Here is a 24852-nt window from a genome sequence, read left to right as displayed (position 1 = left end):
CCTAACTGGTTTCTCGATGTCCTCTTTTACCACTCTTCTCTCCAGTGTTTTTCCACAGCAGCCATGATGATCTTTCCAAAATATACATCAGTTTATGTCAGCCTCCTATTTAAAACCCCTCAATGGCTTCCTGTTGCATCAGAAGAAAATCCAGACTCCTGGACCAGGCCAGCAAGGCCACCTGCATGATGTGGTCCTTCTTCCATGTGTTACACTGCCTTGTCAAGCTCTTCTGTAGCCATACCAGCTGCTTTCGTTCTTAGGTGTGCTCGTTTCTGCCTGCTTCAAGTCTTTTCAGCTCATTCCGCTCTCTGGTATGTGCTTTCTGATGCTGGCTGCTTATCCTCTTAAGTCTGGGCTTAATGTTGCCTCCTAACAATGACCTTTCCTGTCCCCTAATTAGCTTTTTTTAGCCACCATACCCCATTCAATGCCTTCTTTACACCTAACAAATTGTAATTATATGTTTGTTTAATTTATTGTCTGTATCCTCCTTTAGTTCCCTGAGAGGAGGGACCATGTCTGTTTTATTCACCAGTGTATTTCATCGTACCTCTGAGTGGTCACTCAGAGGTTTTGAATGAATGGATAAATCAATCTGGGATCCTCTAATTAAAATTTATTAAAAATCCAGTCTGCTGTCCTCCGTGATAAAAAGAACATAAGAAATAAATAGGACATGGTGCCAACTTTTAAGCATTTGGAGTATATAATATGGAAAGATGAATTTATACCTTTATAGTAGTAAAGACTAATCTGTGTTTCAGAATTTTAGCTTGGAACTTTTTAAAGTTCCAAGTTTTAAAGTTTTAAAGTGTACATTTAAGGAGGTGGAAAAGGAGTCCTGTTAATATTTAGTAAGATCTTGTCGGGTGATCCTGTATTAGGTCATTTAGTGATTAAAGCTGGCTTAATCCACAGTGCCTAAGCAATTCAGTATTTTGTGGTTTTAAGCTAGAGAACAGAATTGGTCTTAGTGGCAATGATGTAAAGTTGTTATAAAAGCTTTTCAAGAATGGGTTAAAAAAAACATGAAGAACCTGGAGTCGGAACTGTTCTTGAGAAGAGGCTGGAAAGCCATTCACAAGACAGGGATAATTTGCTTGGATGATTCAGAACCTAGGTGAACAGCAAATGAAACAATTGATTAAAAATCAATCACAATCACTTCATATGTATGAAATAGAAAGGCAGTTATTTCCAACTATTTGCTTATATTTCACAGAAACTTTTATAGCTTTACATATATTTTCTTGTTTCTGAATAACTTATCCATGGGATAAAAGGTAAAGGAGGAGAATCTTCTATTTTCCATTGTATCACATTCTACATTACCCAAGTAATTGAGTGGGTACTCAAGAGGAGATAATCAAGTATAGGTTATATAATAGGTTATGAGGTGGAATGACTATTGTTTTCTTCTATTTCAGAAAATGGGCTATTACATTTAATTAGTACTGAATTACTAATGGGCTTTGCTAAAATTAGGGGCATGTTATTGTCTTTCTTTTTTCTCCTTTATTCTACCTACTTCCCCAGTGCTTTACAGCCCCCCAAGACTTACTTTCAAATGACCCTTCCTTAGGAAAAAGTAACTAAAATAGATTTATAGAGAATATAGAAAGGAAAAGAAGGACAAGGGAACCAGTCTTTTATCATTGTTTTCAACCAGTCTTATACCTTCTCAGATAACTTCTGACTTTTCCCAGAATAATTAAGGCTTAGGTTTAAGTAGCACAGAATCACCAATGCTTTTATCTGTAACCTGCAGCTAAGCTAGTTCAGAGCCAGTGTGTTGGATTTCCTATAGTTATAAACTCTTTAGGTATGAACCAAACCAAACTGGTTTTTGTTTTTATTAAAACAGTGAGCAAGAGTTTGTCATATTGATTACTGTACTGATTTGGTTTTTTAGAAGCGAAACATTATAGTTATGTCAGGAATTGGTAGGGTGGTTTTTACCTGGCACTTTGGTTGCGTGTAATGGACTTTTGATATAGGTGTGGCAGAATTCTAACAGTTGATTCATTCAAGAGTTATAACTGCATAGCTTGTGGTTTTAAGTTCATTCAGTTTGAATTCTAAAATTTTAACTAGCTTTTCGTGGAAGAAGCTTTGATGTGTATTGTTATATTTGCATGCATGAATCTTATCAATTAAAAGATATTTTAGTTATGTAAATTTAGCTTTAAATGTTTTAATAGAGTTAGATATACAGGTTAGACTTTGTTGTGGTGATCTTAGAAGGAGTGTCAGAATCATTCCCATAGTAAATAGACTTTCGTTTGCTAGGAATAACAATATACAGATGTAACTGTTTTTCGATTGCACTCTTCAAACTCAGTCTTGCTTTGAAGGGAAGAATTGTAGTCTATTTAGGAGAGGAAGGATTGGGATCATATTATAACAATATTAATAGTTAATATTCACTTTAAAGTGCTGGATGCATTCCATCCAGTGAATCTCCAGAGCTAGAGAATAAAGATTAAAATATGAGAGATTGAGTATTTTTTGAAGTGTGCATGCAACATGAATTATATAGATAAAAGAAGAAACCCCAGGGCCGGCCCTGTGGCTTAGCGGTTAAGTGCACGCGCTCCGCTGCTGGCGGCCCGGGTTCGATCCCGGGTGCGCACTGACGCACCGCTTCTCCGGCCATGCTGAGGCTGTGTCCCACATACAGCAACTAGAAGGCTGTGCAACTATGACATACAACTATCTACTGGGGCTTTGGGGGGAAAAATAAATAAATAAAAATTAAAAAAAATAAAAATTAAAAAAAAAAAAGAAACCCCAGCATGAGGATTATAAAGAAGAGTTCACTGGGCCGGCCCCGTGGCTTAGTGGTTAAGTGCGAGGGCTCCGCTACTGGCTGCCCGGGTTCGGATCCCGGGCACGCACCGACACACCACTTGTCCGGCCACGCTGAGGCCGCTTCCCACATACAGCAACTAGAAGGATGTGCTGCTATGACATACAACTATCTACTGGGGCTTTGGGGAAAAAAAAGGAGGAGGATTGGCAATAGATGTTAGCTCAGAGCCAGTCTTCCTCAGCAAAAAGAGGAGGATTAGCATGGTAGCTCAGGGCTGGTCTTCCTCACAAAAAAAAAAAAAAGAATTCACTGCCACCATTTCTTCCTGGTGTATTTTATAGTCAAGCTCCAGCCCCAAGAGGTTGGTTACCTTAGGAACTCTCTCTAGTCCAATCTGGATATGGTCCCTTAGGCCTTCCTGGCTGGAAATTAACCTCTTTCCTCCTTCCTCCCCTTTTGATAAGCATTTACTGGTAAGTCAGTTTGGGTACAACAGATATAAGAAGAGTTCTATGTCCATCGACCAAATGGCCCTTGAACCAACATCTGCTGCCATGAGCAGTCACTTCTAAATGACTAACCTCCTGATGTGAGGGAGGGAGAGCTACCTCCTCTGCAGCCAAGAGATGGACACCACTCCAACCTTATAAAACTATTGTTGGTACTTGGTAACTTTATCCTATTGTTTTTAAGTTAAAGGACAGATTTAATTTCAGTATAATGTTTGTCTTTTAAAAAGTCTGTTCTTTCCCCCCTCCAGCTAGCATCCCTTTCTTATTCAGACGTGATTGCCCCTCTTTTTGTTATAGTGCTTAGACAACTTATTTCTTAAAGCACAACATGCAGGTATAGTACACAGTCCTGTATTTTTATTCATTTTGTACTGTGTCCGTTTTCCTCATTTCTTATAGTTTGTCAACCCAGCACGTTTTATTTCATGCTCCGTCAGGGTGATGTACGCTGAACCCAGGGTCAGGTTTCAAGGAAGAGAGTATACATGCATGTGTATGTGAGGGCACTGTAAAGCAGTGAGTCATATGGCCTGGTTGAGAACTCAGCTGCACTGCTAATTCAGTGTGTGACTTTGGAAAAGTTACTTAATGTCATTAAGCTTCAGTGCTATTACAAGGATGATGTCTGTAAAACATTTAGCACATTGTCTGGCACATGGTAACCACTCAATAAATCTTAGTAGTTATTTCATTAATAGAATTCCCCAAGACATCTGTTTCAAAACTGTGAAAATCTGTTGTATTTGACCTATAATTTTCTTTCACTCTGCTCCCCCCATTTCTGTACTCTTAACAGTTGTATCAATGGGAATAAAATGTTGTGCCACTTTACTGTGATGTTTCACTTTAAGTTGAGGAAAGCCCCTTAGTACCTGGTAGAACACAGACTTTGACATTGTTAGCTAATGAGAGATTCTCTGGAACAGGTGACTGACTTGACAGGCCCTCGTATAATAATGTCCTGCCAGCCTCGGTTTATTCATCTTTAGTCTTATTTAAGACTAAAACTTTTAGTCTTATTTTCAGAGGGAAATAACATTTGCTTTACAGGATATCATTACTGTTTATATCAGAATATTTGGGGGCAAATAAAGAAATCTATCTTGAACTAGCTTAGGCAAAAAAGAATTTAGTGCAGGGCCTATGTGATTTCATTAAGGGCAGGGGGATGTCTCAAGTGTCACCAGAACATATTTTCTGTTTCTGCTTTTCTGCATGGTGCCGTCCTTTTACAGACCAACTTTCTTCATATGCAGTCAGTTCCCAGGTCTCCTAGATTCGCTGCTTGAGATAGTCTGTGTTTCTTTAGCTGCTATTGGTAAAAATCTGGAAATAAACTGTGGCCAAGCTTGGGTCATGTGCCCATGCCAAACCTATGGCCAGGGAATGCAGTGATTCCAATTGGATCAGATGCTGTTTGGTCCAGAAGGTGAGCTTTCAATCAAAATACATGCTTGGAATGGAGGAAGGAACATTTCCTGGAAGAAGAAGAGTATAGAAGTAGAAAGAAAGGCTTGGGGGGCAGACAGCAATAAATGATCCTTACATGATACCTGATAGCAGAATTACTTAAAGATTTTTTTAGCACATAGTAGGGACACAATAAATGCTAATAAATGCTACTTGAATTTGAAACTCAGGATTCCTCAGCAAAATTGATTTTGGTTTTTATCGTAGTTGTAGCCCAGTGCTTGCTGCAATATCTTCGCTTTATACCTTAGATCAAGTAAGATAATTTCATAATACTGTCAAACTCTGACTGTTGAATTCCTCAGTGGGTTACAATTGTTGCTTACTTACTTGATATTGGTGACAGAGGTTAAGTTAAATGTTAATACCTAAACAAAAGCGTAATACCAGTATGTACTCTTTGTTTTTAATATTAAGCAAACATTTTCCTGATGGAATAGGCAAGGATATTTTGCTTACATGTGATAGAACCCATCTAGAACTAACTGACTGAAAGTGAACTTTTTAAAAGTTTATTAGAACTTTATTGTTTTTATTATTTTTAAGAACTTTTTTAGAAGTCCTATGAATGTGTATCTGGGTCCAAGGAATGTCTGGAACCAGAGATTCGGTGTCACCAGGACCTCTTGATCACTTAACTCTTGGTTAAATCCTGTTGATTCTTCCACAGGATCTCTTGAGGTTTTTCTTTACCACAACCACTAGTTGAGTTTAGGTTGTGGTTATACTACACGTGAGTGATCGCAGTGGATTCCACCCTAGCTCAGTCTCCCTGGCAAACTAAATCTCTCCCTGCTCAAGTCCATCTTGAACACTTTGTTGTGTGTATAGTTTTCCCTAAGCCCTTGCATAGGGACAATCACTGCTCAATGTCTACTCTCAAATTGACTCAGAAGTAGAGTATAACATATCCCTTTAGAAACTAAGTAAAACTAGAAAAAAATAGTAAAAATACCAGTTCTGACTTTCTTGTTTTAGTTACGACAGATACCGTTGCTCTCATTAAGGTAACCTTCTTATTCATTTTTGTTCCTATACTTGTGTAGTTGTCGCTTCTTCTGAGTTGAGTGACTTTTCTCTGTCTGCCAGTTTTATTACTGTTTCTTCAAATTCAAGCACTTCTCCTCCGAATACACGGATCAACCACTCTTGACTCTCCTCTTTTCTCTGCTAAATTTTTCTTTGAGAAGTGAACTTTTATAAAGTGAGTCATAGTTCTCAAATGCGTATCCAGGAGGAAAAAATCTTGACCTAACCATGGATGTCAGACGTTCCATATTCCTCATAGTGGTAAAAAAAAAAAAAATTATTCTCCATGCAGTTAGTATGTCACCTATGCTTTTGACACATAACTGAGCTATGTTTGACACATAACTGTCAGATGTTAGTGATGAGCTTTAGTAAAGATAGTGATCAAGCTCTATTACGTCCCAATAGAAAGGCTGATTTTTGGGTATCTTATCCTGGAACCGTGAGATAAGTGGTTCTTAAGGTGGTCTCGTATCAGCAGCATCAGTATCACCTGGCACTTACAAAAGTGGAAACACTCGGGCCCCACCTCAGCCCTACTAGATCAGAAACTTTGGGGTGGGGCTCAGCACTTTTAATAAGCCCTCACGTGATTCTGTTGCCCTTGAATAAGACTGACGAAAGGTAGAGAGTCGGAGGACATTTATTTGATTATCACCTTTTGTGTAATCTCTCAAAATACCAGTTAACTCAGTTGTAAAAATTAGGGGTAATAGTAACGTATATTAGTGTAGTTTTAAAGATGAAATAAATACCGTCATGCACTGCATAATAACGTTTTGGTCAACAAAGGACCACATGTATGACCGTGGTCTCATAAGATTAGTACCGTATAGCCTAGTAGTAGGCTGTACCATCTAGGTTTGTGTGAGTACTGTAGGGGAGAAAGAAATTTTCCTCTATCATTCTAGGTTCTTGTGGGTGGTCTAAGAATTAAATTGACATGAGACAGATTAACAGAAAAACAAAAGTTTAGTAACATGTATACATGGAAGAAACCCAGGAAAACTGAGCAACTCACCAAAATGGCTGAAGCCCTCAGCTTAAATACCATCCTCAGCTAAAGACAGATGTTGGGGATGGGGAGAGTAAGGGACTTCAAAGGTGATTGGCAAAAGGATGGCAGTTCACAGGTAGGTGAAAAGGAGCACACATTTGGGAAACAAGTGTTTGGCCACACAGAATCGGAACACTGAGAGGAGCCCAACAAACAGGCTTTTCTAGGTTCCTCCCCGTCTGCCACTTAGTTCATGTTATGCTAAGGTGATGGCTCAGCTTCCTGAGACAGGTCTTTTTATCTGAATTCTTTTAGTCAGTTAAGAGAGAGGTAACAAGAAGAACTTGGAGTCTTGTTTATTAAAAATAAGCATCCTAAAGTAATCCTCATATTAAAAGAGACACATTTTGGGGTGGCACATTTTGTTCCCCTTTAGTACACTCTGATGTTTGCACGACAAAATTGCCTAACAGTGTGTTTCTCAGAATGTATCCCCGTTGTCTAGCGACACATGACTTTGTGAAACAAGCTGTTTATGAATTCTTAAGGTCCATGAAAATATTAGTTGCAAACTGATGCTAACGTGTTTTTCCTGGTTTGTCCTTTATTCATACTAGATATTTCAGTGGCTCCTTTTCATGGTAGTTATTTCAGTTGTTAAACCTGCTTTTAATTTGTGGTGCAGAATGAGTTCATAAAAAATATGAGCTGGAATTAGGAGGTCTGGGTATTACTGTAAAGGCTCTGTCAGTGCATGATGTTTCTCTCTGCTTGATTTTATTTACCAAATAAAGGTAGCAAATACTCCCGTCTGGTACTTTTAAAGATGTAATGAGATTGTGTAATACTCTCACTCTGCTTGTGTTAAGAAAAGGGATAGAATAAGAAAGTGGAATCAAAGCACTTATCACAAATACCTAGCACATCGAAGATACTTTATGTCAGCTGTTTGTTATTATTCTGTATACAAACAACCTTTTTTGTATCTTTCCCTCACTCTACTTCTTTCTTGATTGTGAAGTTCTGTTTTAGTTCTTACAGAACTAAAGCCTGATAGACTTACCCCTTCAGGTTGTGGCTGCTGCAGGTCATGAGGGCTCTCAGAATTGATTCCTCGTTCAGAAACAGATTCACAAACTGATTTATAACTAGAGTATCCATTTAGAGTGTGAAATAGAAGTGTTAAACAGCATTTCCTTCCTGTAAGAAAATTTTTCAAATTATGATCGTGAGTTGTTTCTTGCACAGGAATTCTGAGTGGGGGTAGTTAATTGTATGATCTAAGTGGTTAGTGTCGTCAGGTTGTAACACTGTATTTAACGCATGGGCTAGACTTATTTCTGTCCCTGAGTGAGGCTACAAGACTGCTGGGGAAATACAAAACATGTCTTGTTTCATGGTTACCCTTTTTCCAGGTTCTAAACTGATTCTCTCTGTTAAGTTTTTCTTCAGTGTGCGCATGTGTGTATAATATGTTCAGGTCATTTGGGTTAAGTTTTCTTTTTATAATTGGAATTTTGTCATGTTTCCCTGATACTTTATATCACTTGATTACTGATTAGAGTGATACCTTCTGCAGAAAGCTGATTTCATTTCTCTGCATCTGGATATTTCTTCATTTCACCCTCAGAGGGTGTGTTTTCTGTGGGGTTGGGAGGGTCCCTGGCTGAGGCAGCATGGTGCACTAGGAGTGTGGGCTTTTGGAATTAGTCTTGAAATCTGCTCCACTACTTGTAACTTGTGTGATTTTTGGAGAAATTGTTTAATTTGTCAGCCTCAGTTTCCTCATCTATGAAATGGAGATAATATAACGGTTTTGTAAGACAGTAGGGATTGCATGAGATGATTTTATATGTAATTTTAGATAACCCTAGAAAAGAGCTAGTGAAATCCAGTATCATTCCGGTATATCAGTGCTATTTGCTTTTAATGTGTTTGGGCTGGCATGTGAATTTCATTTCCATTTCTGGGTTTGTTAATTTAGTTTACAGTCTATTTTCTAATTATTCTATTTCTCCACTCCTGAATTATGTATGGTACTCTTATTAAGTGTGAACATCCATACATAGTGTTATCTGACTGTCGGTATACATTTACTGAATTGATTGCACAAAAGAATAATGAAGAAAGAAAAGTGACCAATGTCATTTTTTATTATATTTAAAGATTTTGTTGTTAGCCATTAGAATTGGTCAGTCTCTTATAGAAATTCTTAAAAGACTGGGATTTTTCTAAGTTTCAGAATTATTTTAGTTTCACTTTTTATGCTTTGAGAATTCTTGATACAGTTCTAAGAGTATTGTGTATGGAATGAATACTCTAGATTTGTGAATTATAGGAGTATGAAATATCACTTACTCTGAAATTAACTTTTTATTTTGATCTGTTTAGGAAGGTGACATGCCAATTCATGAACTTCTCAGCCTTTATGGTTATGATAGTACTATTCGACTGCCTGAAGAAGATGAGGAGGAGGAGGAAGAGGAAGAAGAAGGTGAAGATGATGAAGATGCCGATAATGATGATAACAGTGGCTGTAGTGGGGAAAATAAAGTAAGGTTATACACATATATTTTTAAGATCATAATCTTTATTCTTATTGAAGTTATAATTTATTAATATATTCATTTTGACTTTTTTTTTTGTAATCTATCTTTACTCTTTCTGATTTTAAAAGTAATACATTTAAATGTTAAAAATGAAGATACAGAAATATGTAATAAAAATTGGAAGTCCCCTGTAATTCACTCCTGAGAGGAGTGGTAACAGTTTTCTCTGTGTCATTCCAGATTTCTTTTCAATGCCTATTGTAAATAAATTTGTAGCAACTTTTTAAAAATGCTATTGTTTTTAAGTAATAAAGGCTAATTGGCAATTCTGTATTCATTTTTCTTATTTTTTTTTTTTTTTTTGAAGTAATTTTAGTTTTACAGAACAGGTTCAGAGATGGTACAGAGAGAGTTCCTGAATGCTCTTCACCAAACTTCCCCTAATGTTAACATCTTATGTAACCATGGTGTATTTATCAAAACTAAGAAATAAACACTGGTACCATACTATTAATTAAACTACAGACAATTTAGATTTTACCAATTTTTCCATTAATGTCCTTTTTCCTGTTCCAGGATCCAACCCAGGAGACCGTGCTGCATTTAGTATATTTATTTTAGTCTTCTAGTTGTATTTGAAATACTGTGACCTTGCATCTGCAACAATTTTCTTTACATCTTAAAGAAGTTTAATTTATTATTCCACAGGAAGAGAATACAAAAGATTCATCAGGTCAAGAGGATGAAACTCAGTCTTCTAATGATGATCCATCACAATCTGTTGCTTCTCAAGATGCCCAGGAAATAATCCGTCCACGTCGATGTAAATATTTTGATACAAGTAAGTGTTGTTATTTGCTATAGGTTGGATATAATTTTCACTGTTTAATATACAGTCATGCGGGCCGGCCCTGTGGCTTGGTGGTTAAGTGCGCGCGCTGCAATGCTGGTGGCCTGGGTTCGGATCCCGGGTGCGCATCGAGGCACCACTTCTCCATCCATCCTGAGGCCGAGTCCCACATACAGCAACTAGAAGGATGTGCAGCTATGACATACAACCATCTACTGGGGCTTGGGGGGGAAAAAAATAAAAAAAAAATAAAAAAATAAAAAATCTTAAAAAAAAATATACAGTCATGCGTCCCTTAATGATGGAGATACGTTCTGAGAAGTGCGTCGTTAGGTGATTTTGTCATACAAACATCATAGAGAGTACTTACACACTTAGATGGTACAGCCTACTACACATGTAGACCATATAGTGGTAATCTTATGGGACCACTGTTGTATGTCTGGTTCATTGTTGACTGAAACGTTATTATGCGGTGCATGGGTGCATGACTCCATGACCTAAAATTCTGTTTTGTTTTGTTTTTTTTTTCCCACTGCTCTGTTTGAATTCATTTACTGTGAAATCGCACTCAACAGCAGTGGGATTTTGTTCTGTGTTATTAGGTTAGCAATGCTAGGGCCCTGTTGTTGGTGAATATACTACAGTAATTGTGTCAGTACACTACTTGATTTTGAGCATGTTCCTTTTTTTCCCCCGACCCTTCTTTAAATTTGGTTTATTTCATGGCCATCTTTTTTTATTTCTCCTAGTCTTTTCCTCAGTTTTCCTACATTCTTTGCCTCTTAGCCTTTTTCGGATACATTCATAAGCATAGCTTTCTCTAATCAGTGGCTCCCAGGTCTAAAGAATTGGTTGACTCTTGAAGTGGGAATACTTATACTAGAAAGAACTCGCCTAATTTTTGCACAGTTGTGATCTGGTCAGAGATGACCAGTAGTTGAGACAATGTTGAATGTATGTGTCTTGAATATTTGCCTGTTTCATCTGCTTCATAGGATTTCATTCTAAGCAGGAGTTATTACTCTAGAAGACAGCTCCTTGATAAGAAAAAGTCAACCATTAGTGTTACTAGGTTAAATCTGTGTTCTGAATTTCTATACTTTAAAAGGAAGAAAAACACTTGAACAATAACCTCTCATGAAATGTAGAAATGTAAGAACTGATTAAACATGCCTACTGCTTTGTATGAATGATTTCTGTTACACAATTAGAAGTGAATGTTGTGCTGCTAAAAATAATTTTATTGTGAATTTTGATCAAAGAAATGGTCCAATTGAGAAGCGCATCAATGCAAGGAGAGATTAGTTACTGAAATAATTGTGTTTATTTTAAGGTTGGGGAAAATGTGGTATTTTTCCCCTTAGTTAAACGAAGAGCAGATCCATTGCTAAAGTATGTTTAAAAGTGGGATGCTAAGTGACTGCCTCTCAAAACACTATTTATTCCATACTTCTGATTTGGTATTTCAGTTGTGATGTATGCATGGAAGCTATACATATACTGCCTATCTTAGCTTTTCCATAGGAAGAACTAATTTCTGTATGTAATGTTAACCTTTTTTTGAACTTTGTGTGCCATTTTAGAGTTGAGAAGATGCTGACAATCTAATACTTTTCAGATTTCCCACCCCTTTCTGTAAATACATTCTTACTCCAAAATGTAAACAAACAGCAACTTGCCTACTTTGAATAAAATGGAGGTTGGGGAGAATGGAGGTCTTCATATATACACTACCTACACGCACTCCCCCTGAAGTGATGCTACAGAGTTCTCAGTGTTTCAAGGAGCACTGTTTGGAAACCACTGTTTTGTCCAAATTCTGATTTTATAAGGGAAGAAGTTGAGATCATGTAATTTATTCTGTAATCAGGCTGTTGGTAGCAGAATTAGGTTTCGAGACAGATTATCTTGACTCTAAATCAATTTTTTTCCCTGAAATTTTTGTAGGAAATCATTTTATGAGAATACAGTTAGCTAAGATTAGGATTGTCCTAGAAGTTTTATGGAGGGTTTTTTTTTGTTTTTTTAACTGATAGGATATTATTTGATTAGAAGTACCTTGGCCTAACTCTGTACATAGCTTTGGGCATATTTAAATATTGATGGTAGATGTAAAAATGACAAGCTGACATAATACAGTTGTGGACAAGATAAGCAGTCATTTAAGAGTATTATTGTCTTATTTATTCTAGATAGTGAAATAGAAGAAGAATCTGAAGAAGATGAAGATTATATTCCATCAGAAGACTGGAAAAAGGTAGAGTCATATTTTCCCAAAACTTAGATAAATATTTAAAAAGCCAAGTATAATTATTTTTTTACTAACTAAATATATTTATGAAACTGAAGTAAGCCCATTTGTAACATTTAAATGTTTGATAGATGTTCAGGTTTCTCTTAGTATATCCAAGTGAGAAAAATATTTATCTTTTTATAGAATAAAATAATAGTATAGAAAGAATTGGATTTTGTTGACCAAGTTGGTATTCAAACCAAGATTAGAAATCCACATTTCTGCACTAGTGCTGAATTAGACTTTTGTTGCACTGTAAAAAGTATCACGTAATTTTTTTTTATATACTTGGGAAAGCAATTGTGGAGGCTTTGGTTTTTGTTGAGTAAATTTTGTTTACTAATTTGGATTATAGGTTTTTCCATCCCATGTTAATGTTGATATTTACAGCTCAAAGTATGTCGTATGAAGAGACGGATTTGGGCTTCCGTATAACTATCTATATTAAATAAGTTAATTTCTAAAAATGAATCTAAAGATAATATATTGATGTAAGTTTTTAATTATAAAATTGTATAACATTGTGTAATTAATCATATAGTTAAATTGAATTAATTTTAAGCTGTTGCAAAGCAGTTGACTTATTAGGAAAATGTATCAAAATGTCATGTAGAATTGGTTAGAGCAAATCATTTAGAAATGATGTCATTCTTGTTGAGATGGATCACCCAGTTTTCCTTTTAAAAACTCCATTGAGTTTTTTTGTTGTTGTTCTTTTTCCTAGATCTGATTTTAAATTTAGTGCATAAACAGTCATTGCTTTGGAATCAGAATAGCCCAAAACATCAAATTGAGTGGCTTCCTACACTTTTAAAGTCATGATTGTTTAATTATTTAGTTAATATTTTTGAGCTTTCCCTGTGGTCATTTTGTTGTTGTTGTTGTTGGTTTAAAGTGTTCTGGTTTGGGATACCTGGGGCAGACTTAAAAAGGAGCTGACTTCCTTGCTGATTAAAATCAGGCAACATCATATTTAGAGTTCCTATTAGGAAGAATGAAGTATTCAGATGCACTTGGACTGGGCTACCCGAGCATTCCAAGCTTCAGCTAGAATTATGTATTATTTATGGGTTTCCAAAGAGATGTTTAGGAGAGAGAGACATCAGTGTGAGTTAGAACGGTAGGGAATGTTAGCCCAGTGCAGGATGCGTTAATTAATTTGAGTGAGTGATGAGTGAATGATGGGCTTGAAGACAGAAAACAAGGATCACAGAAGTTACTACTTGTGTGACCTATTTGGGCAAGTGTTCTTCAATCCATTTTTTTCTGATTACTGCACGGTGCAGAAATTATGATGAAAAAACCTGGAAACCTTAGGAGTCATCTTAAACTGTTACTTTCCACCATAGTGAAGTTTATATATCTTTTCTCCAACATAAATTAATTGTTGTTGTGTCTGGAGTGTCCAATCAAGTATTTGATTAAGCGTTGATTTTTTTTTTTTTTTTTAATGAAGGAACAGAAGCTCAGAGGAGGGAGAACATAGGAGAGGAGAAGCCTTCCTTAGTCCCTTCTCAGGAAAATTATGCAATAAAGCAGGCCAGAGTAAATCCAGATTACCTTATTTTAGTATGGTTTTATTGTAGTGAAAAATTGTTACTATTTGTAGATTCATCTTCTAAGGCTTGTAAGATAAAATTAAGTCTTTATAGAAACTGGGGTAGAGGAAACAGTTTTGAAATCAAACATGAGTTCAAGTTATAGCCCCAGAATTTAAACCAATAGTGTGTTCTTGAGGAAATTAATTTTTTTGAGTTTCATCTCCTCACATACAATATGGGAATAACAATTTTAGCCTTGTCAAAGTTGGTGAGGACCTAATGAAAATCACATGTAAGATACTTGGTACATAATGCTCCTAAATGCCATTTCCCTTCCCTTCTCTACAGAATGAATTAGCAGGTGAAAAGAAGTGTTCTGAACTCAATAGGAAAAAGGAGGTGTCTCATCTTTATACTAGTCCAGAAGTTCTCAGCCCTGGCTTCACGTTGAAATCACTTGGAGAACTTCTAAGTACTATGACCAGGGCCTTCATCCAGAGGTTCTAATTTAATTGGTCTGGAATGGATCCAGGCTGCTGATATTTTTAGAAGCTCCCCAGCCAGGGTTGATACCTTGACTATCTGTTCTCTGATAGGCATAGGTGAGTAAAGGTAAAAGAGGCACAAGAGGTGACAACAGAGCCCTCTTTTTTATAGTGAAAGACATAAAGGAAATTCCTGTAGAAGAGTTAAGGAAATTTGTCTGTGATACTCTTTATAGAAAACTGACTGGTTTTCTTATACAGGTGCAGCAATAAATTTATTATGTAGAGCACGTCTTGGAAGTTATACTAGATAAAACGAGATCCTTATATCAGTGGGGTAATGATAACAGGAGAGAGGAACTTTTCAAATCCCAGGAGTTATTTAAACTTACTATACCATGATTTTGTATCTTTCCTGTCCAAGTCTTCATTTTGAAAATGCAGTAAATTTATTCTTGACATTTAGCCACCGGACGAAAGGTGGTCCGTGTAATCTTGGTCCCTGTGTGTTATAAAATCTCATCAGTGGTGATTGCCAGTTGTCTTTCTTAACAGCCAGTTTCCCCTACTCTGTGATTTGACTGCATAGATTTGATTACCAGATTTCCTCAAGTAAAATTTAATTATGTTAAAGATGTTGCTCATTTTGTATTATTTTAATGAAAGTCAGGCACTAACCTGCTTATCCATTTGGTTTGGGGTGTCATCCGTTTGTTCTCTATGAGCTTTATACAAACCCTTTTTGTTATTTCCTTTGCCTTAAAGCTCTGGTTCTCAGACTTAAGTGTGTGTCAGAGTCACCTGGACAGCTTGTTAAAACACCAGTTGCTGAGTCCCATCCGCAGAGTTTCTGGGTCAGTAGGTCTGGGGTGGGGCCTGAGCATTTGCATCACCGCTGATGCTGCCGATCCCGGGACCATAATGTAGGGCATGAGCACTCTGAAAATATCTGAATTTGACTTTCTGTTTCTCCGAGTGTTTGCAGTTTTCTTATTAACTGAGTTATAAGAATTCATTTTTATTTCTTTCTCTCCATATTTTTGAAGTAAGGTTTGTATCCATTGTGTATATTGCATTTCATCCAATTATTATTACTAATATTTTCATCCAATCATATCCAAGCCCTTATCTATTATTAACTCATTCATCCTCACAATACTCCTCTGAGGTAGTTAATTGGTTGTATCTGTATTTTATAACAGAGAAACCAGAACAGTTTACCCAAGAAGATGGTACAGCTAGAAAATGGATATAAAATCTGTATTACTAGATCTTACTAATGTTTTATGTTGTATTTAAAATAGGAGATTATGGTGGGCTCCATGTTTCAAGCAGAGATTCCAGTTGGCATTTGTAGATACAAAGAAAATGAAAAAGGTGGGTTATTAGTAAAATAACATAGCTGAATTCATGCTTTTGAAGTAATGAACTGTTATTTTATAATGAGATAAGAACATGACAGTTTATGTTACCCCATTGATTTATGAAAGAGGACCACTACATTATTTCTGTAAGAAGAAATGTGTTTTCTCTTTTTCCAGTTTTGTCCACGGTGTCTAGCAAAAAAGAAAAAAGTGAATGCTTTTTTTGGTAATAAGTGACTTAAAACATCCCAACTTTTTATTTCTTGTTTTTTTTTTATGTTTTAAATACTCTGAATATACCCTTTCATTACCTGTATAATTCATATTTTAAAAGGTTATTTTATGTCATTGGAAGCTATTGAACAGGTTTAAAAAAGAAGTTGAGTAAACAACTATATGAAAAGCTTATTTGCTTCTGAAACTTAATATTATAATAATATTACTAAAATTGAGTACTTTGATATTTATGTATTTAAAATCATTTGGGAAAACAACTTTTATACTTAAGTTTTACATGATTTTTTTCATCATATTATCTAAAATCCTGAGGTAAGTCATAAATACTTAAAGTTCCAGTAACATAAAATACTTGAGAATTTTTTTAAAGTCTATTTTAGATTATTCACTTTGGGTGAGTTCCAGAAGGAATGCTGTGTGTGTGTGTTTTTAATGAGTTCGTGTGCAATGTGACATCACTCAATGCTATCACTCAATGCTAGAAATCTTTCTTCATTTCTTTTATTTCATTTTTCTTCTCCATGTCACCTTACATACACAGAGCCTTTTGAAGTTGTAGAGGTCTTTTGTTGTTTGTTTTCTTTTTTTAATCTCCTCCCCTCCCCACCCCTCCGCCCACCAAAGCCCCAGTGGATAGTTGTATGTCATAGCTGCACATCCCTCCAGTTGCTGTATGTGGGACGTGGCCCTAGCACAGCCGGAGAAGCAGTGTGTCAGTGCGCACCCGGGATCCAAACCCGGGCCGCCAGTAGCAGAGCGCTCGCACTTAACCGCTAAGCCACGGGGCTGGCCCTTGTTGTTTGTTTTCTTTTAGCGTGAGCTCCAGAAACTTACTTTATATTCTAAGTGTGTACCTGCTTTCAGGGCAAACGGCAGATCAGAGACAGTTAAGGGAACATCACAGGCCAGTAAATTCTAGTGATAGCAAAAATGTTTTAAACACGTTGGTATCAGCTTGCGCACACTTTCAGGTTAATTCCTGCAACATATAGGAACATTAAGGGTATCAATAGGGAGTGACCTTGGTATATATTGAATTTCTGTGCATATGTTTTGTGAATACATGATAATTGTGTGCAAAAATAAATAATCCATTGGCTTTTGTATTTATTTTTGTAATTGAATTTTAAATGTTATGCTTTACTTACATGTTATATAATGGTTAGCACGTGTTCACCATTGAGTTCTTTCTCTCCAAATGAAGAACTGAAAGTTAGACGTTTGTTCCATTTCCTTAAGTTTCTTTTAAATTTTGACTATGAAAGATAGCAGTGCCTATCTTTGAAAATTGTGTGTTTTGTAGGAGAATAGGAAAGCACCTCAGCTTATATGTGGCAAGGTAATATTATGGCGCAAGATAGTTTTAATTATCTCTTAATGTTTCATCTTTTAACATGTTCGTATTGTCAGATATCATAGTGAATAAATGATCACAATCTCTAATTTTTAATGGTTTAAGTTTTGGTTTAATGTTTTATATAATTTTAGAAAGCAGTTGTACATAATTTTTTCCAGGAAAACTGTGGTTTATGAAGCTTTCTCACTTTGAGAATTTAACGTGTTGGATTGTGTGAGGATCTGACTAGATTGAGCAGGGTGATAGTGCCTTCGAGGGTCACTGTGACATGGGGCCTTTCCTCAGCTCTGTAGATCTGGGAATTCACTTTGTCACGATACCCACCATTCGTCTGCACTTAGTGCCCTATGCACGCAGACCAAATTCATGTGAAACTGTTATGTAAACCACACTGTTAGAAATAAAACTGTCAAAGGGATAGTCCTGATGAGTGCATTCTTTGATAATAGAGAAAATTTCGCAGGATATTTTTTATCGATTTGGTGAGAAGACACATTCAAAAGGGAGAGCATTGGGTTTGGGTGATTTTGATAAAAGCACCACAAAAGTAAGATATCCTCATGTTTTCACTGTAGGAATTATTTGACGGATTAGAATTTTTTTATTGATAAAAGGAATCATTTTGGAGAGACATTGATAAATTTTTTCTCTGACGTCTGATTTTTTACTAGCTTCATGCTGGTTATATATTCTTCATCAGTTATCGCTCCTGATCCAAGTAGTTATATAAACAAGATTTGTTAGTTACAGTCACAAGTGAGGCGTGTTCCTTTGAACCTGTATCTGTTTTGGTTACAAAATCTCAACTACACATTTATTAACATTTTCTTAAATTTATCTGAATTATCATTTATACTCAACATAGTGTATTATAATCATTTGTTATTTATCTTAGTAGCCTTAATACCGAGGATGGTCTTTGTCACATAGGCCCTTAGTAAGCATTTGGTGGCTGAGTCATTAGTTGGGTGCGGAATGGTGTTAACAGGACCCATATGGAGGCAGTGAACTTGCATCAGTATCTAGGCATTGGCCTTGGACATGTTACTTAACTACTTCTTTTCCTCACCTATAAAATAGCAATAATAGAGCATTTATTTACAGAGCCTGTGGCTGAAAGTTTACATGCGATATTTTTGTGTGTGGTACTTAGCAGCATGGTGTCTGGCACACAGTTAAGTGCTCAGCGAGTGGCATTTTCAATAGATGGTTAATCTTACCCATTATATTTAGGTTCTATTATTCAAAATTTCAGAAAGCATCAGTTTATCCTCTTTTGCTTGCAAGTGACAAAAACCCAGTTCAGTTAGCTTCAGCAAAAAAGAATTTATCTGATTGCTTTACTGGAAAGTTCTGGCTGATCTGGCTTCACATATAACTGGAGTCAGGGGTTTTTATGCTAGCAAGTGTCCCCTCTAGCTCTTTCCTTTATTGTCAGGCAAGCTAGGATGGCTCCTGGGAGCTCCTGGCTTACTCTGTACATGTCCTTATAGCTAGAGAACCAACAAAAAGGAGAATGTTCCCACCCGCCTTTGCTTCAGCAAAAGTCCTAGAGAGAGCCTCCATGGGCTCAGCTTGAGTCACACCCAGCCAGAAGTCATTACTGCGACCAGAGAGGAGAGTAAGCACTCTGGCTCACCCTGGCTCATTTATTTGTTCTTGAGGCTCCAGGGGATGTCGTCAGCTCCATTCAGACCGTATGGGAAGGTTTAATTCAGATGCAAAGCATCATTTTTCAAAGTGCTATGTGCGTTTTATTTTCTCCCATGTATTAAACTGAGTAAACACTGCAGCTTTGTGATAAGACAAAATAATTCGAATACTGGTAAGCATCCTATAATGCACAGGACATCTCTTCCCCCCATCCCGAATTATCTGGCCAAAAAGTGTCAGCATTACCAAGAGAACCCTGGACTAGGTTAATTGGGAATTAGATGAGCTACTTAGGAAAAATAAGTCACGAGAAAGAAGCAAAGTGTTCCGGTCAGATTTTCATGCCTGCATTAAGTTTTAGAGTAAGTAAACGATGGCTAGGAATTAGGAAGCAGTGAATAGCAAAGGACCATGTAAATTGTTGTTTCTGATGAACATTTGACAACTTATTGATTCTTCAGTTACTTAGTGAAAAATGAACACATGCATTACCCCTAGTTGATGAAAATAATAACTGTTGAAGCAGGCAGTTCATGTAACCCATATATAGGAAAACCTCAGCTAGACAAAATTCATGTCACTAGTCACAGTGTGACTTTTTTTGTGGTGAGGAAGATCAGCCCTGAGCTCACATCTGTTGCCAATCCTCTTCTTTTTGCCCAGGAGGATTAGCCCTGAGCTAACATCCGTGCCAGTCTTCCTCCACTTTATATGGGATGCTGCTACAGCATGGCTTGATGAGCTGTGCATTGGTCTGCGCCCAGGATCCGAACCTGTGAACCCCGGGGCCACCCAAGCGGAGAGCGCAAACTGAACCACCACGCCACTGGGCTGGCCCCCACAGGGTGACTTTTTAAGAATAGAAATTTCTGTTGTAAACCTCATTATTACACCATAATGCTGATTATGAATCAGCGTTTTCATCCTCATAATATATTGATTAGATAGAATTTTTACTTAGACATTAAAAATGGAATAACACTTTTTCTTTTTTACCAGAACTGGAGGTCAGTAAATATATATTTATTCTCTGGGAATTAATTTCCCAGATTACAGAAGCTTGTTTATGGTTTTGTGGTGATTTCTCAGCTTTCTATATTAGTTCCCCCCCAACACAAACACATATTGAACTTTGTTCAAGTATTGTGACACCTCATTCTGCTTATCTGACGGGCTTAATTTGATTACTTAAAATGCTGTAAGAAACACTCCCCAGCTAACCTGTGTTAATATACTCGGTGAGGTCCTGCCTTTTGAACTCGCACTTATTTATAATCATATGTAAATTATATATCCCAGGAACACAAGGTGGGTATATTTATGGTTGTTTTTTAAAAGTTCTATTATTTAGGCTTGGTGATTCATTTAGAATGAAATAGTTTCAGAAGATGCTGTTAGAGGTGCTGTTACTTTTCAGTGATGGTGATCTTTCAAAATCCAGCATATTCATGTCACTTTATAATAAAGAGTATTTTTTCTTTCTGTTGCTTTACGGAGTTTTTTCCTTCATATGGTATTTATAGACATTATTTCCCCTCTGTGTATTTTAGCGTTTTATCATAGTAGTTGAGTTCTTCTGAATTTCTGATCTCTTGGCATTTAGTCATTCTACAGCAGACATTTAATAAATATCAACTGTGTTGCCTATTTTATTTAGATCATAGTCAAAAGTCATATTTTATTTAGAGTGTAAACTTAATTGGAAAATAATTTGGTCTGTTTCTGGAACCAGTAAATGCAGTGTGGTTTATTCTCTGTGGAAATGCTAATTGGTCTCACCGCATGGTCATTTTTTAGTATATTGTAATTGCATAAAACGAGTGTATTCTCAGGGATAGCCTGTCTGGCTGTCCAGTTACAAGTCTAGAGGTCTCGCTTGTCATTTGATACCATCTGGTGGTGGTTGTGTACTCAGCTTAAATAAGAACATTTCTGTTTCCTGTGGCTACCTGGGACTTTCAGAATGATTCCAGAAGTATCTCTCAGGTAGTTTGTGCTTGTTTCATAGGCCCAATATGGGAGTATCCTCTAACTGGGAGTACACTGGGGACTCAGGGACCCACCCTCCATCTTCCTCTTCCTGGTCAGGGTTTCCTTGTAAGGCCTTGTCCACCCCCACCCATCACTCCAAGAAAATAAGAACTGTAATCTGCTCCCTTTGGGGAACAGAGGCTGAGCAGAGAACAGAATCCATGGCAATGTATCCCAGTTCACTTTATCCTGGGAGTCTTACTGTATTTACAATTGAGACTTTCACTAGGATTGTACCAGCACGTTAGAAAAGGAATGAGGTCTACTAAGGAAAATTTCTAGATATTGTCCTTGAGCTGTACTTTAAAGAAGAGTGTCTATTTATTTTGGGAAACAGAAAGGTAAAAAAGAATGTTTTACAGTGTATGTGTGTGGTGGGCGGGGACAAGGTGATTTATATGAAAACGTTTAACATAGTGCCTGGTACACAGGAGATGCTTAATTTGCTGTTAATTTTTTATTTCATAACACAAAGAACTTTGACACTAATAGTTATCCTTTGTCTCTTAAATTCAAAAAGTCTTTGTCCAGCTGGCTCCCTCCTGTTAGCATTTAAATGATTGTCTCCTATCTTTAAAAATCAACAAACAAAACCCCAAGCTTTCTTCAGCTGTACTTCTCTCCAGCTATGGCCCTGTCTCCTCCCTCACAGCAGACTTTTCAAGGGTTTTCTCCTGTATGTCTTGCCCTTCCATGTACTCTTCAGCCCTCTCCACTATGGCTGCGGCCTCCGTCTCTGCTCAGAAATGGTTCTTGAAACACTGGTGGTGAATCCAGTGTACCTTCAGTTTTCCTCCCAGTCGTTTGACAACATTTGACCGGTTTTTACTCTTGGAAACGTTTGCTTCCCCTGGCTGCTGTGGTGCTGCACTTTTGGTATTTCTTCTGTCTTGTAGCTGTTCCTTCTTAATTTTGTCTGTGTTTTCATCTTCCTGTTATTTAGAATTCCAGAAGGCTCTCATCTTGGGTTCTCCTTTCTTTTCACTTTCTAGATTTTGATGAGGTTTAGGCTTTAATCTTATTATAATGGAAATTCTGATGAAACCTGAATTGCTTTTTTAAAAAGCAGTGACTTTTGTTTTTATGAAAACGATTTATGCTCATTATAATACATTTTCAAGCACCACAGAAAAATATAAAGAAGTAAAAAAAAATTGTCCCAAACCCCACCACCACGAAATATGCCGTGTTCACATTTGGTGAGCACTCTTTTAGACATCCTTTTTCAGAAATTAAATTATAGCTAATATCCTTGGAACTTTACTTATGTCAGAATTGTTTTAAAGTGCTTTAAATCCTTAGAACCCTATGTGGTAGAGTTTTTATCCCATTTCACAGATGAGGCAGAGAGAAGGAAGTAACTTGCCCAGGGTCGTACAGGTAGTAAGTGGTGGCTGTGCTGTTTAAACCAAGAGAGCTTGGAATTCGGTAAACTCAAGCTAAGTCAGACCGGATCTGAACGGGGCATAAAGTGGTACCTCCCTGTTTAATTGGCTTACATCACCATGCTATAAATATTGCCTGAGAACAAAGTCAGGCAAGTAGTAGGACCACACTTTACCTCTCGGTTCCCAACATTTTGGCGCTAAATATGAGTTATTTGTTCAGTGATATGTTTTAACATAAACTCTATCATTTTTGGCATTTTCTTTTTAACATTATATTTTACTAATTTAGTATATGAAAATGATGATCAGCTCCTCTGGGACCCTGAATACTTACCGGAAGATAAAGTGATTGTGTTTCTCAAGGATGCATCTAGAAGAACAGGTGATGAGAAAGGTGTAGAAGCAATTCCTGAAGGATCTCACATAAAAGACAATGAACAGGTACATGAATAGGGAATAACTGGTGCAGTTTTCCCAAAATAAATTAACCATATACATTTATAAATGTAAATGCTGTCACATTCAGTGTTATTCTAGCCACCAAAATTCCAATAATTCATCAGCAGGGAATCTGAGGTTATAATCAGCATGAGATACCTAGTGTTAACACACTTACTTCACTGGTATAATTCCAGCTCAAATAAACAGAAATCTTGATACTTTCATTTTGCCTGTACATATTTTTTATTAGGCTTTGAAGTTCCTTTGGATATTCCTAAGAATCTGTGGACATCGTCAGGTTGGGAATACACATCTGGGATAATGATATGCTACCACAAACCTCATAACAGCGTTATATTTTTTACCTTTTTTATCAATGTTTTTCTTTTCTGACTTGTCTTAAATTATCTTAGAATAGGAACCCCAAAAAGAAAGGATTTGTGATTTTTATAAAATGATTTGTTTTTATTTCTAAATTCCTGGGATACTATGGCTGCCAAGTTATTCTACATATTTAGAGGCAGTTAATTATGAGGATTGAGTTAATGTTTGTTTTTCCTTAGTGTTCCGTATGTTACGTTCAGTAGAATTTTTTGTCCTCTAGGAAGAATGAAAAACACTGGATTCTGGAAAAGCCTTTACTCTCTTAGGAAATTGTAGCCTTGAACTGTTCATAGTCCTGGTGACATATTGAAGCCTTCTATTTTTCTAGGCGTTATATGAATTGGTTAAATGCAGTTTTGACACAGAAGAAGCATTGAGAAGATTAAGATTTAATGTAAAAGCAGCTAGAGGTAAACATAAATATTAATTTTTTATTTGTTTTCATGATATAGCAGAAATTTAAAACTTAAGCTTTTCAGTTTAACTAGGTGTATCCAAGTTTAATAATACTGATCTTTCTGAATTCAGTAAATATATGCTCAATAACAAATAACTTGTTATAACTTGTTAAATAACTTGTTTATAATACTTGTGTAATTAGGGAACATAATAACTTGATGTTAGGGAAAGCTTCTGGAACAAAGTGATTTTTTGTGTGTATGAAGAAGGTCAGCCCTGAGCTAACATCCGATGCCAGTCCTCTTCTTTTTGCTGAGGAAAATTGGCCCTGATCTAACATCCATGCCCATCTTCCTCTACTTTATATGGGACGCTGCCACAGGATGGCTTGACAAGGGGTGCATTGGCCTGTGCCTGGGATCCGAACCTGTGAACCCCGGCGGCGAGAACTTAACCGCTACGCCACCGGGCTGGCCCCCGAAGTGATGTTTTTGCTGGGATGTAAATGAATTAGCTAGGTGGAAAGGGGGTGAGGTGCCAGGTAGGAAATAATGCTAGGCAAAGGGAACAGCATGCAAAAGTCTGAAGTAAGAAAGAACAGAGCAGGTTTAAGGAATTGAAAGGTGGCCAGTCTAGTTGGATCACAAAGAATAAAGGAGAAAGTGGTCCAAGTTGAGGCTGGAAAGTTAGGGACCAAATCCAAAATATTATTAAATAAGGAGTTTTTGTCACTTTACCTTTTTGCAGCCATCAATAATAGAGCTCAGGAGTAAAATACTTCCCTCATTGTTACCAGAAGGTTACATTTTCATTTGCACTTTTGTTTGTTATATGCAACATTTGGGGGGAGTATTGCTTAACAGTTTTTTCCTCCCATTTTGTCAGAGGAATTATCTGTTTGGACAGAGGAAGAGTGTAGAAATTTTGAACAAGGGCTGAAGGCCTACGGAAAGGATTTTCATTTGATTCAGGCTAATAAAGTGAGTAATGATATATGTTCTTTCTATTACAAAAAGAAATTTAACAACTCGGATTATCTTATAGCTTAATTATT

General features: G+C 36.7%; 1 protein-coding gene across 7 annotated transcripts in view; it reads left to right on the top strand.

Moving 5' to 3' along the window:
* MIER1 (MIER1 transcriptional regulator) overlaps positions 1 to 24852 on the top strand; it is a 58123-nt gene that overhangs the window by 20509 nt on the left and 12762 nt on the right. For all 7 annotated transcript variants that reach the window (XM_004431464.3, XM_087449270.1, XM_014788260.2 and 4 more), the window contains 7 exons: positions 9215 to 9376; positions 10081 to 10213; positions 12418 to 12482; positions 15849 to 15921; positions 22864 to 23015; positions 23728 to 23809; positions 24684 to 24778. In XM_004431464.3, the coding sequence (XP_004431521.2) occupies positions 9215 to 9376; positions 10081 to 10213; positions 12418 to 12482; positions 15849 to 15921; positions 22864 to 23015; positions 23728 to 23809; positions 24684 to 24778 (762 nt within the window). The remainder of the gene's footprint in view (positions 1 to 9214; positions 9377 to 10080; positions 10214 to 12417; positions 12483 to 15848; positions 15922 to 22863; positions 23016 to 23727; positions 23810 to 24683; positions 24779 to 24852) is intronic.

Source organism: Ceratotherium simum, chromosome 2 (assembly GCF_057802395.1).
Source record: "Ceratotherium simum simum isolate JZ-2026a chromosome 2, ASM5780239v1, whole genome shotgun sequence".
NCBI lineage: Eukaryota > Metazoa > Chordata > Mammalia > Perissodactyla > Rhinocerotidae > Ceratotherium > Ceratotherium simum.
This window is presented reverse-complemented; position numbering and strand designations above follow the sequence as displayed.